Here is a 13,748-nt window from a genome sequence, read left to right on the forward strand (position 1 = left end):
TCAGCTGCAAGCGTAGCAGAAAAATACGAGATTTGGGGCTGCCGGGGCGTCACCACGCATTCTTTTCGCATTTGCTTTGCTGGCAAGAATGTACCAAAATGCACAAAGCCATAAGCACTTCGGGTCTAGCGCTCGACGATCACAGCCCTCTTCATTGTGTTACTTGGGAGCGGGGATACGACAGAACGTGGTTCTTTTGGCTCGTTTTTTCCCCTTTCCTTATTTCTTTTTCTGACCATCGATTCTTTGCGTCAGACAATCCCTTTCACTTCGCTTCGGTTTACACGATAGCTTGTCAGTGCCGTCTGGCCCGAGCCGGCTTAGTCTGATCCCTCTGATCACTGCTGGACGCGGTGCTGCCACATTGCGGGGTATAAACAACATTTCTGTCCCTGTTACCCGTGAGTGGTTCGTGAAGCCATCTGGGCTAAGAAATATGGTACGTTATGACGTTGAAAGTAGCATGTTGGTCTACTTTAACTACTAGTCTAGCCCGTTCGTTAGGCCTAGGCAAACGAGCCGCGGCCAAGTGTAGTGACGGGCGACATATTGACGGCACAGAATCTGCAAGCTGTATATTCGGACTTTTATTTAATTAATAAAAGACCTGGCTTACGTCTTAGTGCCCCAACTTAAAAAATCCAAGACAAAAAATTGCCGAGGGATGGATGGATGGCCGTTATCCGAAAGACACCAAGAAGTGCTAGGGGAAGTTAAAAACTACCAGCAATAGGAGTGACCCCTGAGCGTTCGGAGTGCCTGGATATGCCTCCAAGGTACGATCAAATTAGGACCAAAACTTACTACCTGCTAGTCCAAGTCAAGTTGCATTATTCACCTGTTCGCAAATTATTGCTGACGGCCGTATGACGTTTACATAAAAATCTCACTAGCAGCAATTTACATGAGATGCATGAGGCAGCTGGTAGGTAACGAAGGATCGGGGCATTGAAGTGTAACGTGAGATGGCTCGATATCCGACGGATGCATTGACTAACAAGAAAACCATTGATCGTGAATGGCTGCTCTTACTCTTTGTCACCGAACATCGTCACCGCTATCCTTGAGTGAAGTGACGAGAAATCGACGCTAGCTCCGCCTTCGAAGTTGTTCGCCCGTTACAGCGCAGATCATCGCTAAAATTCGGTGCTAATCGAGTCAGCCCCGGCTCTCAATAAACGGATACGGTCACCAGGCACTTCGTTACCTATGCGATATGACTTCATCAATCACTCTGTCGGGTTCAGCTACTCTATCTTAACGAGGAGAATCGCCCTGCTTACTGCGATCTAGCATTCTAGAGTCGTTTAGACCTCGATCTAACATTTCGACGATGCCAAGCACCGTCGAGAGATCCCGTCTGTCCGCCGCAACGGCCATAAACAGCGGGGTCGCTTACGAGCGGCGTGGGAGATTACCGTATTCAGCCTCACTAACCAATGAACTACAACGGTGGGACCCAGCTATGACCTACATAAGCTCGATTCTCACTTTATCTCAGAACACGAGCCCTAGGGTCATCCGAGTTTCCCGTCTCGCCCCTCAAGACCCTCTACGACGCGGGAATTAATGCGGGAATTGCTACGTGTAGCGCACTGATGATGACCGCATCTTAGTCCGCACCAAACGGGCATAGAAATTCGGTGTGAAAAGAGGAGAACAATTCACTATTTCTGCGTCACGCCGTCGCCCTCACATTCGCATACTGGTGAGATGTATGTATGTAAATAGAAGTGGCACGGCACGCTGTTGGGACCAGTCGCACCGCATATGATACATGGTCTGCTCCACGTTCGGTCAACTTAATTGGCTCGTTTCCAGAGTCTCGGGACTCGACTCAAAATCCGGTCAATTTCCTTGTGCTCCCGTCTTACGAGAGGTCGTTGAACCCTCCGCATTGTGGAAGCTGCTCCGTTGCTCCGTTAACTCGTTCGAGTCCACAAGCTTCGTCCGAACATCGCAGAGTCCCTGCTTCTTTGTGATAGGCTATTATCTAGTACCCGGAATTTCTTCATCTTCTGACGTCTTATTAAAGTTCCTTCGCATTAGCATTAGGCGACCAAGTGCCGTTCGTACAGGACTCATCGTAACATTGCAGCACGTATCCGTAGGAAGATCCCTAGCGTCCATGCCAGCGTGTACATGCGGTGAGATTCTAGACCAGGTTCAGGGAGTGAAGGCTGCTCAGAACGTGGTCAGCGATCACGACGTCGTAAGCTTTTACGGGCTGGAAATTTGATGTGACACAATATTTTCAAGATATCGTTAACATAGCCATCTTTCAGTTGCGATCAAGACCCAAATAATAATAGGGGTATGCAGGTCCTGCATGAAAGACGGGACAGTCCGGTAGATTTTGGTGATTTGATGTAGTGCAATCTCCACAATCGTTAGTAATAATGTTTTGGTGCCGAATCATTAATAACTTGGGATCTAACGGCTGGACTATCTACTGCATGTTTCACACGTTCGATCCGCCCCATCCTGCCCATCGTACCCCAAAGAGAACATTGCAAGACAATATGTTCCTCCTTAAATTAAGCTGACTTAGCAGCATTCCATAGTCTAACGACTTGTGTGCAACGCAAAAAGTAGAACCGCAAGGGATACCGCCGGTGAACCATTACCGAGTGTTCGATAAGTTATTTTTAGCTTCGTCTTCAACATCATAGTCGGTATCCGCTGAAAGGCAAACAACTTGAGAAATTCAAAAACACAGTACACACAAATCAGTCAAAGGCAACAGAATTGTTGAGGATTTCTTTGGTATGGGACTCGACTATTTCCGCAAGGACGGGAATAAGGCCATCCTATGAAATGCAACGTTTCGTAACGTAAAGGAAATGAGTTGCTATAATTAATCACAAAAGAAGTACCTGAGGTCCGATCAATTGTTTTAACCTTGTTTATTGGTATGTTCAGTAGGTTGGAAACAATGGAAATCGGGTCAAAGGATGGATTTTACGATAAGCCAACATGCTTCATCGACTTCCTTCAACCCAATATCTGAAGTTCTATGGCGCTTCAGGTGTTTCAACCTTGACATAGGTGAGCTACTCAAATACATATACTCTCAGAAACAAATATTATCCAAAATGGGCAAGGTAAAATCCGAGAATCTCTACGAGATCATGAAGAAATGCAATAACTTTAACGAACTTCCGGACCCTGACCCACAACCAGAGCGCAAGATTTTTTTACAGCAATGCAAGCCGTCTTCCAAGTCATTTTCGAAAAGGGACATCAAGGCTAGGAACTACGAAAATTATCTAAGATTTGAGTATGGATGCTCAGAAGCCATACCCGGAGAATTCGACCCAGAAAAATTAGAAGCTGTTTTACAAGCCAAGCTCAAGCTTAACACCGAAAATAGGGACTTGACCACGACTGACTCCGAGCTTCACCGGCGAGATGAAGAACTATCTGAGCTTGATACTACTAATGAATACCAAGAATTTGAAAATATACTAAACATTATATATTCCGAGGAGATAAATGTTTCTTCCGGGTCCCTCTCAGATATATCAGTGACAGAGTCCTTGGACTCTGACGAACAGCTTGATGAATATGAGAACGAAGCTATTGTCACTGTCGCCTCAGCAGAAAAGTTTACACGGGCAAGTCCTGAAATTGGTCCTATGGCCACGGTGATCCGCCGTTCGGCACCAGAACCTATCGTGCGCAAACCTACTCCGCGCATTAGAACCGGCTCCAAGCCGCCACTTTCCCGGAGCGCATTCGCCCGCGCCGGATTGCCAAGCCCGAAAGATGGATCCCCGGCAACTACGACTTTAAGAGGGTATCCAAAAGCACCCAAATACTTTCCGTATAAGAGTAAGGCGAGAAGCGCTTAATTCATAGGCACCTATAGTTGCTAGACAGGTAAAATTTATGTTTGATTTGCTTCACGTACCTAGGCAATTGATTCTTCTTAGAACGAATTGAATTGCGACATTAATAGCCCCAGATTTTGATTCTACGGACGACCGAGTGTTGTAGATGGTGACTAGGTTGATCGATGTAGTGATTTTCACAGTTGAAATTAATAAGATTTCCGATATTTCACAGTGGCTCAAAGATTTCAAGCCGCAAATGGCGAGACAATGTAGTATCATTCACCTGCCCGATATGGCAAGAACCTGTGTGACAGGGGTTCTCAAAGAGCGCCATGGACTCGGGAGACTGCCAAGAGACTGCATGGTAACCTAGTAAAGAGCAACGATAAGATTAAGCCAAGATCAATCTTAAAAGATTTCACTCTCGCCCCCATTCTTAGAACAAACATACCCCGTCGCCGCTCACTCTTCGGTGATGATTGTCGGTCTGAGCCAAGCGCAGCATCATCATTCATCATGGCGCGTGTACCGCGAACTCTTCTACTCGGCATCGCCGTGCTAGCAAACTTGGCCGTTGGGCGATTAATCACACCGAAGGACACCACGTTTCCAACCCCAAGCTGGAATCTCCTACCCACAGGAAGCACAGCACGTTTCCGCGGCCTAGCACCCGTATCCGCCAAGATCGCCTGGGTCTCCGGCACCAACAACACCATCCTACACACCGTCGACGGCGGGCATACCTGGGCCTCCGTAGGCCCCACCCTCTCCGCCACAGACACAGACACAGACACCCCCCTCGAGTTCCGCGACATCGAAGCCTGGTCCGCGGACCGCGCCATCGCGCTCTCCATCGGCGCAGGCACCAGCTCGCGCATCTACGCCACTAGTAACGGCGGCACATCCTGGGATCTCGCGTTCGCGAACGCGGACCCGGCGGCGTTCTACGATTGCATCGCGTTCGCGAGCGCGGAGCGCGGGATGGCCGTCAGCGATCCCGTGGACGGGAAGTTCCGGCTCGTCGAGACGCGCGACGGGGGGCGGAGCTGGGACGTCGTAGATCCGGCGGGTATGCCGCCGGCGCTGGGGGGCGAGGCGGGGTTTGCGGCGAGTGGGACGTGTCTTGCTACGGCGGGGGGGCGGTGGTATCTTGCTTCGGGGGGTGTGGACCCGGGGAGGGTGTTTAGGAGCGGTGATGGGTATCACTGGGAGGTTTCTAATGCGTCGGTGGCTGGGGGAGAGGGGGCGGGGGTCTTTTCGGTGCAGTTTCGCGATGCGGAGAATGGGATTGCTGTTGGTGGGAATTATTCGGCGCCTGCGGGCAATGTTGATAATGCGGCGTGGTCAAGTGATGGCGGTCAAACTTGGGTACCGTCTACTACGTTCCCCGGCGGTTATCGTTCCGGGTCGTCCTGGGTTCCTGGACGTTGCGGTGTGGCACTCGCTGTTGGCCCGACAGGATCTGATATCACGCTGGATAGTGGTCGGAATTGGCATGTCTTCGATAATGGCAGCTTCGATAGTGTAGAATGTATAAGTGGCGATGTATGTTGGGCATCCGGAGAGAATGGTAGGGTAGCACGTCTGTCACTTATATGAAATTTACAAGGCAATAAAAATGATAAATATACATTGTAAGCTGTAGCTGGCATATTGAAAAACTTTATATACTCAAGTATACCTCACTCCATAGAAGCCCATAGCTAGGTACCTAGCGAAGGTTTATACTAGCGAAGATACTCCAAAGTTATGCCTACCTACCCTAAGTCATCGGTCTACAAGTCCGGGGCTGATAGCTGAAGACCTTGTAGCAATGCCATCACTACCTTCTTTGATAGCCATTCGAGGTAATTCAAAAGGGGCAAAAGCCCTTAGGGATTTTAGAGAAAGCCAAGCGTTACAATTCTGCTAGGTCTGTACCTAGTGGACTCAGTTACAGCGATCTACCTGTTACTGTCTCTCACTCTGTGACACGGTGATCAGCTACGTGCCCAACCCCTGAAATCAAAGCCCCTCGAACTATAAGTAAGGGTCACATATTCTCGAGGGACCCTCCAAATACATAGGTAAATGTCGGAATACTACCGAGAAGCCTCTGACCAATTGAAGTCACGTCCACAATGTAAACCTAGACCGACACCAGTATTAGCACATGCATTCGGCATAAGGCGATGACCTAAATCCTACATATCATATGGTTACTATAATGAGAACACAACTTATTAGCAAAACCACATAATAAGAATTCACGTTTTAGATATCACTCACCAACCCCCATTCTTTTGAATACGGATTCCACAGCTTGGGCAGCGTTTAGTGAGTTGATGGAGGCTCTTGTTCGTTGCAGTCTCCTCGTTTCTTAGCCGCGCCTGGTGTTGCAAAGCCTCTTGGGCTCTTCTCTCCTGTTCCACTAGTCGAGCCCTTTCTTCGGCTAGCCTGCGTTCCTCCTCTATGCGTCGCTGGCGAGCTCTTCTGCGAGCCTCGGCAGCCTCTTCTTCTCTTAGCAAACTTTGGGTGAACCGCTCTTCGGCTTCCTCGTATTCTTGGCGGGATCTTTTCCTACTGAGTTCTTGAGTCCGGTAGATACCTCTCTGTTTCTGAGCTTCGCTACGGAAGTGTTCTGGATCTTGGAGGAATGCGTCGTATTCATCACAGGTATAATCACTATGCCAAGGGACTCTATGGCGGAAGCAAAATTGACGGTTATCCTTGGGGCAGTAGACGACTGGATGTTCATTTCCAGCATAGTGAATCAATCCTAAGCCACATCCAAGTGGACACCAAATGAAATTATTGGCCTTTGAGATAAGCCTATCAATTGCGCGCGAGTGGTATCTAGGTGGATTATTATCATGAAGTTATAAAGGGGATAGAATCTCCGGGTAGTACGTGGAACTTACTGGGAAAATAACTCCTTTTTGGCAAACCTTTGGATCTCGGTATATCCCAATTCCTCCTTGCACTCGGGACAACTAATTTGTTCTAAGACCATATCCCGAATCTGAGAGTTAATAGACAATGAAACGCAAGCAAGGCATAAGCTTGAGACATGGTCGCATTTCTCCGTCAACGGAGTTCGTTGAAATTCAGCTAACGATTTGGTCTCGAAGCATGCGGAGCATTCCGCAACATTACTACAGGCCATCTTGTTGAATCGCTCATCCATATATCAATACTCTTGATTGAATGCCGAATCGTGAATATTAAGGCTAATCAATTTGATGATTAAAACTTACCTATAGAATACCCAGACACGGGAATAATGACTTAAATATAATTTCAGACATAGGTAGTGTCTAGACAAACACTCACTCTTTTGAGGCATGGATACTCGAAGAACTAGGTATCAATTCAAATTAGAATGAAACGCAATGTTAGTTGATCCCCTGGAAGGTTTTGGTACATTCTTTTGGAGGTACTAATCTATGTACCAAATAGTATCTGAGAAAATGCCTCGACAACCGAACATGGCACGAAATACCTCCTCCTCGCCTTACCTGCTCTAACTCACAACTCTGATAAGTTGACAGCACCCTAAATCTATCCACCAGTCCCACTATCATGGATGGAGAATCTTGAGATCGGAGTGTTATAATGTGCCAAGAATTCTATAAAGCCATGAGCCTGAATCATGCTTTAGCTTTGACAACGACTCATCACCTCTCTCACCTAGTTTCCAGGCCACCAATATCCCCTCCTTAGATACAATAGAAGGCTCTTCTGGGGAATGGCCCCGACCGGTTTGGACCACAAGCAAAGCTGGACAGAGCGAACATATGATATAAAGCTCCCTTCGGAGTTGCTCCATATTTTGAATACTGCCCAACTTGTCAACATTGAATTTACGCATATTCGCAGCGATATTCGTGCATTCTAGGTCCCGTAGATGTTGTAGCTTGCCTTCAAACCCATGTCCAGATTGAGCCCGTGTATGTGTCATCATGAAGAAGTCATTGGTCGAAGTAAAAACCTTTTCTTGGAGTTTCAAAGCCAAACTAATTACTTCGACCTCGATAGATATTATGAAAGCTTCGCGGTCTTTATCTTGTACAATAAACCCCAATAGGTATGCCAATTCAGTGGAAAGCCTATGGCCACATGCATTTCGATGCTGGAGAATTGTTGGGTCTGTGACCATAGCAAGACTCGTTTGGGCTCTCCAAGACTTTATGGCATATTCATCTGACACTGCCATTAATCTTTCGTTCTGAATGGGAAACTAGATTTCCTACCTGGCTTTGGATCTACACTCTTGCGCATAGAGTTGTCAACAAAATCCATCATGCTATCCATATCAGGATGAAGAGATGTCAATCTCCGTTTGAATAAGGTCTCTTGTAGGAATCTTAGGATAAATGCAATGAGAATTTCCTGATCGATATCGATATTGGTCATGCGTGCTGTGTCGTAGAGATCTTTCCATCTGGCAAGACGCCCCCCAAAGTGACTTATATTATCTCTGTGATTTTTAGCCCATGAAAGAGACTTTTTTTGGATCTCAGGATTTCGGAGAAGCGAACTCGTCCAGTTCTCGACAAAGCCCCTGATACTAGAAACAAGATTTTTGTATTCCTAAGGGGCGTTTAGTTTCGTCTTATAGTCAATTATAAACACTTACAGTTCTTGCTTCATCTGTTGTGAGCTCTTGGCGATAGGGTTGGAGACTGAATATTTGAGACTCTCTTTCCCCAACCTCAGAGCGAAGCTGCGCGTTCTCTTTAAGAAGAGAGTCTATTTTTCTATCCGTTTCTTGCTTCAACCCCTTTATCTGAACAGATTGAACCTCCGCTTGATTCGTTTCTAACCTCTCCTCCAGCTCTTTGTTCCTCTGTTCTAGCTGCTGAATCTTGCTAGAAGAAACTTTGGCCTGTTCATCTCTCTCTTCAAGCAAGTCGATAACTAGAGTAGCGACGCTAGATTGCTTCTTGACGATTTTGATCATTCGCTTTTCATTGGTCCGTACCAATCGTCTAAGCCGATGGAGAAAAGACATCGCGAGCACGCAATAGTGGCACAACTAGGTAGTATGAGGTTACTGATTGGCGTATCATGAATCTCGAGGCCTTGAAAGCTACAGGGGTGCCTTTTTACCTTCATATATAGGTACTTCATAGCAACATGTATCTACCCACATAGTTTTGTGGAATCGGCCTGCAACTCTACGGAAGCTTCAGCATCGTTCTTTCTGTTGAAAGATATTCTTATTCGTATTCATATTGACCAGTTTCACTTATAATTTACATGATGTGATACTACAAAGGATATTAACTCAGCTTCTATTTACCCCAGAAATTTCACTACAAAACGTGCACCCCTTGACAAAAGAATCACTAACCTAGGCAAGATCTAATATCCTTAGCTTCTTAGATATCTCAGCCTAATTACCTACCTACCTATGTAAGTCTTACATGGTATATCGATTTGCAAGGCACTTGTGATTCATATCGTGAGACTATCAAAACAAACAAGCTTTATCTTGAGACAGGCGGAATAGTTGATTCGGGGACCTTCTCTAAGGCATTTCCTAGAACCATCAACGTTATTTAAACTACCACAGCTTCTGCCATCGTAGCTGAAGGAGAACAAGTTCAAGTTCGTAACAGAGGTCAACACACTTATTAGGAACATCGTTATTATTCTAGCACAATGGATGCCTCAGATCGCCGTAGGATAATTGTTGGCATTGATTTCGGTACCACTTTCACGGGTATCGGATGGGCTGAAAGCGAAAGAAACAACGGACAACAAGTATTAATTAATGACTGGCCGAGTAGTCGTGAGAGCCAAGGAGGGTCAAGCTCCCCCAAAGCTCCCACGAAGTTGAGATATCTGGATAGCGGCGAAATTGAGTGGGGCTTTCAAATCCCTGATGACGCCCAACCACGAGATATCTTGTCATTATTCAAGCTGTGAGATATGACAATGCCTTTACAGCCTATGGATTTAACTGATATATGCTTACAGTGGACTTGAGATTGATCGGTATAGAAATTCTGTTGATGTGATCGGAAAATCCCTCGACTTTGACAATGTTGACCAAAACATTACTGATTACCTTGCGGGAGTCTTTGAGTACTTTATGAAAGTTATGCAAAGACAAATCGGAAATGGCCTGCTTCACAACAGTACCCTTCATTTTGTCTTAACTGTCCCGGCTATTTGGGGAGAGGCAGCCAGACAAAGAACGACTAAAGCATTCGAGCGAATTCCTAATCTTCCTAAAGATCATTTGACAACCCTTTTCTCGGAGCCCGAAGCTGCCGCCACTGCCGCGCTCCGAGATCTCAATAACCACGACCTGAGAGTCAACGACTCTTTTGTAGTTGTTGATGCTGGTGGTGGCACAGTAGACCTTATTACTTATACCATCACTTCCCTCTTCCCGGGACTTGAGGTTGCCGAAGCTACTGAGGGGACTGGCGATTTCTGCGGCTCGTCACGTCTCAATGATCGATTTATCCAGTTTCTGACGTCCAGGCTTGGACGCGAGGATGGCTGGGACGATGAAGTATTACACGGAGCCGTCGAAAATTTCGAGGGGGACGTAAGTCGTATTTTCCCACATGAACTTCTTAAGATTCGCTAACCTATCAAAACAAGGTGAAACGTAAATTCGACATGAGCGCTTTAGCACGAAACAGAGAATTCTACGTACCTGTTCCAGGATTGGGTCTTAATCCAGACGTAGGGATCCATCGAACAGGTCGTCTTACACTCAAGGCCGACGAAGTACACTTATTCTTCGAGCCTGACATGATAAAAATCATCCAGTTAGTGAAAGATCAAATAGCTATGGCCGCTGTACCTATTCAGAAGATCCTTCTAGTTGGCGGTTACGGCGCCTCTATATATCTCAGAGAGAGAATACAAGTTGCGGTTCGAGAGGACTCCTCCATCGTAAATGAAATTGAAGTTTTACAGCCTCCAAACTCCTGGGCTTCAATTGTCAGAGGTGCTGTGATGAAAGGCCTATCTCTAGCCAACCCGGTAAATTACGACGTGCCAATCGTCAAGACAAGAACTGCTCGAAAGCACTACGGCTATTCGTGCGGGAGACCATTTGATCCTCGCAAACACGAATCATTACGCTCAAGAAAGTACTGGGATGGTTTGACAGGCTGCTGGAGAGTGAAGGTAATGGATTGGATCATCAAACGAGTATGTTCGGCACGAGATGTCCCATGAACACTTGATTCTCTGGCTTACAAACTTAATTATAACAGGGCGAACCCGTCTCGGAAAATGAACCCTTCCTACGGACATATTATCATGCACAGCCGGTAGTTCTTGGCCGGCCCAACTCAATTACATCAAACATCTACTCTGACCAGGTGTCCAGCGTAGCACCATTATCAAAAGACAAGAACGTAAAGCTTCTCTGCCGTGTGACCGCAAACCTTCATCACATTCCTGAGAACGAATTAGAAAAGACATTGGGAGTCGATGAAATGATGTATTATCAGCTTGAATACCAGATTGAATCGATCTGTACGTTTTATCTTGTCTACGTTGATAATAGCATGGTGAGACTGACAAATTTTAGACCAGTCTGCTTCGACCGAATATACTCTCATCTACAAAGGCAAGTATTCCTCACCACCTGAGGTCTTTAGTCCATTGCTAACAGTCCCATTAGGCCAGCGACATGGCACCGTAACTGCGGAGTATGTGTAGATTTAAGACGCATGGGTCTAGCCACTGTAGAGAGCTAGATAGACTTTGTGAGTGATTGGAATATCCAATAGAATAGACTACTGTTATCTTGATCCTTTTTTTCGCATGTGAAATGATATGTCTACGATCTAAGAGAATGTGATTTATCAAGTATACTATCCGGTGTTTCTACTTATTGGAGCTGAGTATTCTAAAAGGACTTTCTTCGAACTAAAAACTACTTAGTCTAGGTAGAGAATAACATACTAGAACTATCACGAGTTTGCCCCTTAAGGTAAATTTCTATATTTGTCGCATATATGCCTGATTTCGGCGCCAATGACATATCATCCAACCGACAACTCCAATGAGTCAGCAATATACACAAGTATAGCTATAAGTTTATCCAATTTTCCTTAAGAACTCCAAGATTAAGGCCTTATTAAGCGTTAAGGATTTTATAGAGCAACGATGCTGAACCGCCCCTTGTTGTTGACATTAGATCTTTGCCATTTCTGCTTCGTTGGTAGGACACTAGCATCTGTTCTTTGGATATGAGAATAGGCTTGTTCGAGGAGCTGCTACTAACCCGGGTCGCGAACAACGCTGGGTGGAGTGAACACGCCATGTAAAGCTCCCTCTGAAGTTGCCCTATATGTGGTATGGGATTCAGCTTATCGACGTCGAATTTACGGAAATTCGCAGCTACGTTTAGGCAATCGAGGTTTCTTAGATTGGACATTTCGCCTTGAAAATTCTGCCCAGCACGAGCCTCCGTATGTACTCCGAAGGAAAAACGTTCGCTGGTCGAACAAAGTAACCGCGCTTGAAATTTAAGGGCCGGATCAATTATACTGGTCGCGATCGAATTTGTAAAGGCCTCGCGGTCTTTTTCGTCGAACATGAACCCCAACAAATGTGCTAGAGTATTCGTAAGCTGGTCTCTAGATTCGCGTTGTGCCTGTTCGACTTCTGGGATCGCGAGCATAGCAAAACTGGTTTGGGCTCTCCAAGACATTGTGGTATATTCATCTAAAAAATACTGTTAGTATTTCACCTCACGAAGGGAAAAAATGGGATATTTACTTACCTGACACTGGGTTAGTACTATTTCTCATAGAGTATTCCACGAGATCTAGCATGCGGGCGCACTCAGGATGAATGGCGGAGAACCCCTTTTCAAATACCATTTCAATGATGAATCTGGCGACATAGGAGGTAAGGATCTCATTATCCACATCAAGATTGGGGAAATTAAGTACTATGTCGTGGAGATCTTTGTACTTGATGAAGTATTCCCTAAAGTCCCTGCTATCCTGCCCATTCCTTTTAGCCCGGAGAACAGACTCGTTTTGCAGCTTGCTATCCCTTTGGAGTGGATTCAACCAATCGTCAATAAACGCATTAATATCTCTAATAATGACATCGTAGCTCTAAATATGTGTTAGCTTCGCCTTACAGTTGATAAAAGACACTTAACTTACTTGTTTTGCTTCATCTTGTGAGATTTCGATGCGAAAAGGTTGAAGACTGAATATCTGGGTCTCGCGCTCCCTAACGTCAGATTGAAGCTGCGCGACCTGGTTGGAAAGAGTAGCTACTCTTTCATCCAGCATCTTCTTCTCTTCCCTCAATTTGCGATTTGCTTCCCCCAGTTGAGTATGTTGAGCGTCCGTTTGGCTCACTCCTTTGGGCCTTTGGTTCGACCCTCTATTCCCCTCTTGTAGGTTTTTGATCCTCTGTTTCAACTTAGTAACCGCACGAAAACTAATATCTAGTAGTTTATCCCTCTCATCTAGCATATCCGCAAGAAGTTTAGGATCTTGTATAGATCTCGCATCATTTGCTTGTTGATCCATTTTTCGTAATCTGACCGGATGTGGTATCGGATGTGGTATCGTAATAAGTGATAGGTGTAAAACTATTAGGAGTTGATCTGATCAGATAGGTATGATATATGTGATGCTTTTCTGTCCTTTTTATATATCCTATTGTGATAAACATGTTCATATACTTCACTGGAGCTTTGCTATCAATGTATTTGTTAATGCATACCTCCTTGGTATACAGATGATCTCACTTTCTTTGTCCTCTACAGATGTATATCCCTTTACAAAGAGACATTGGTAGTCATAAATGAACTATGTATTTTGATAAAGGAATCTAGCACTCCTAGCTCCTTGGGCGTCCTAGTCTGGCGGCAAAGCGTGATATCTGAGAACAGGTATTTACAAACAGACAACGATTATTGTCAAGAAG

The 13,748-nt window shown here is 45.6% G+C and overlaps 5 protein-coding genes across 5 annotated transcripts; 3 read left to right on the forward strand and 2 right to left on the reverse strand.

Moving 5' to 3' along the window:
• Positions 1-2,483: 2,483 nt before the first annotated feature.
• Positions 2,484-4,039, forward strand: F4807DRAFT_423953 (uncharacterized protein). The gene has a single exon (XM_047997835.1). It carries the CDS (start codon positions 2,955-2,957, stop codon positions 3,852-3,854), a length of 900 nt encoding a protein of 299 aa, XP_047854663.1. The 5' UTR covers positions 2,484-2,954; the 3' UTR covers positions 3,855-4,039.
• A 225-nt stretch (positions 4,040-4,264) lies between these two features.
• Positions 4,265-5,582, forward strand: F4807DRAFT_467269 (oxidoreductase). Its single transcript, XM_048002474.1, has one exon. It carries the CDS (start codon positions 4,353-4,355, stop codon positions 5,433-5,435), a length of 1,083 nt encoding a protein of 360 aa, XP_047854664.1. The 5' UTR covers positions 4,265-4,352; the 3' UTR covers positions 5,436-5,582.
• Positions 5,583-6,100: 518 nt separating this feature from the next.
• Positions 6,101-8,829, reverse strand: F4807DRAFT_467271 (uncharacterized protein; the record flags this gene model as incomplete). The annotated part of the gene is made up of 3 exons (XM_048002475.1): positions 6,101-6,561; positions 8,069-8,408; positions 8,455-8,829. 3 exons carry the CDS (start codon positions 8,827-8,829, stop codon positions 6,101-6,103), a joined length of 1,176 nt encoding a protein of 391 aa, XP_047854665.1.
• A 653-nt stretch (positions 8,830-9,482) lies between these two features.
• Positions 9,483-11,510, forward strand: F4807DRAFT_459977 (uncharacterized protein; the record flags this gene model as incomplete). Its single annotated transcript, XM_048001446.1, has 5 exons — positions 9,483-9,745; positions 9,801-10,380; positions 10,437-10,994; positions 11,060-11,324; positions 11,380-11,510. The coding sequence occupies 5 exons, from the start codon at positions 9,483-9,485 to the stop codon at positions 11,508-11,510; spliced, it is 1,797 nt and encodes a 598-aa protein (XP_047854666.1).
• A 421-nt stretch (positions 11,511-11,931) lies between these two features.
• Positions 11,932-13,348, reverse strand: F4807DRAFT_459978 (uncharacterized protein; the record flags this gene model as incomplete). Its single annotated transcript, XM_048001447.1, has 3 exons — positions 11,932-12,521; positions 12,580-12,922; positions 12,974-13,348. The coding sequence occupies 3 exons, from the start codon at positions 13,346-13,348 to the stop codon at positions 11,932-11,934; spliced, it is 1,308 nt and encodes a 435-aa protein (XP_047854667.1).
• Positions 13,349-13,748: the final 400 nt, after the last annotated feature.

The sequence above is a fragment of the Annulohypoxylon truncatum genome (genome assembly GCF_022578515.1).
Source record: "Annulohypoxylon truncatum strain CBS 140777 unplaced genomic scaffold F4807scaffold_14, whole genome shotgun sequence".
Classification (NCBI taxonomy): Eukaryota; Fungi; Ascomycota; class Sordariomycetes; order Xylariales; family Hypoxylaceae; genus Annulohypoxylon; species Annulohypoxylon truncatum.

Excerpts from the sequence above, each read along its gene's own strand:
- F4807DRAFT_423953 (XM_047997835.1), top strand. The coding sequence starts at position 2,955 with ATGGATTTTACGATAAGCCAACATGCTTCATCGACTTCCTTCAACCCA.
- F4807DRAFT_467269 (XM_048002474.1), top strand. The coding sequence starts at position 4,353 with ATGGCGCGTGTACCGCGAACTCTTCTACTCGGCATCGCCGTGCTAGCA.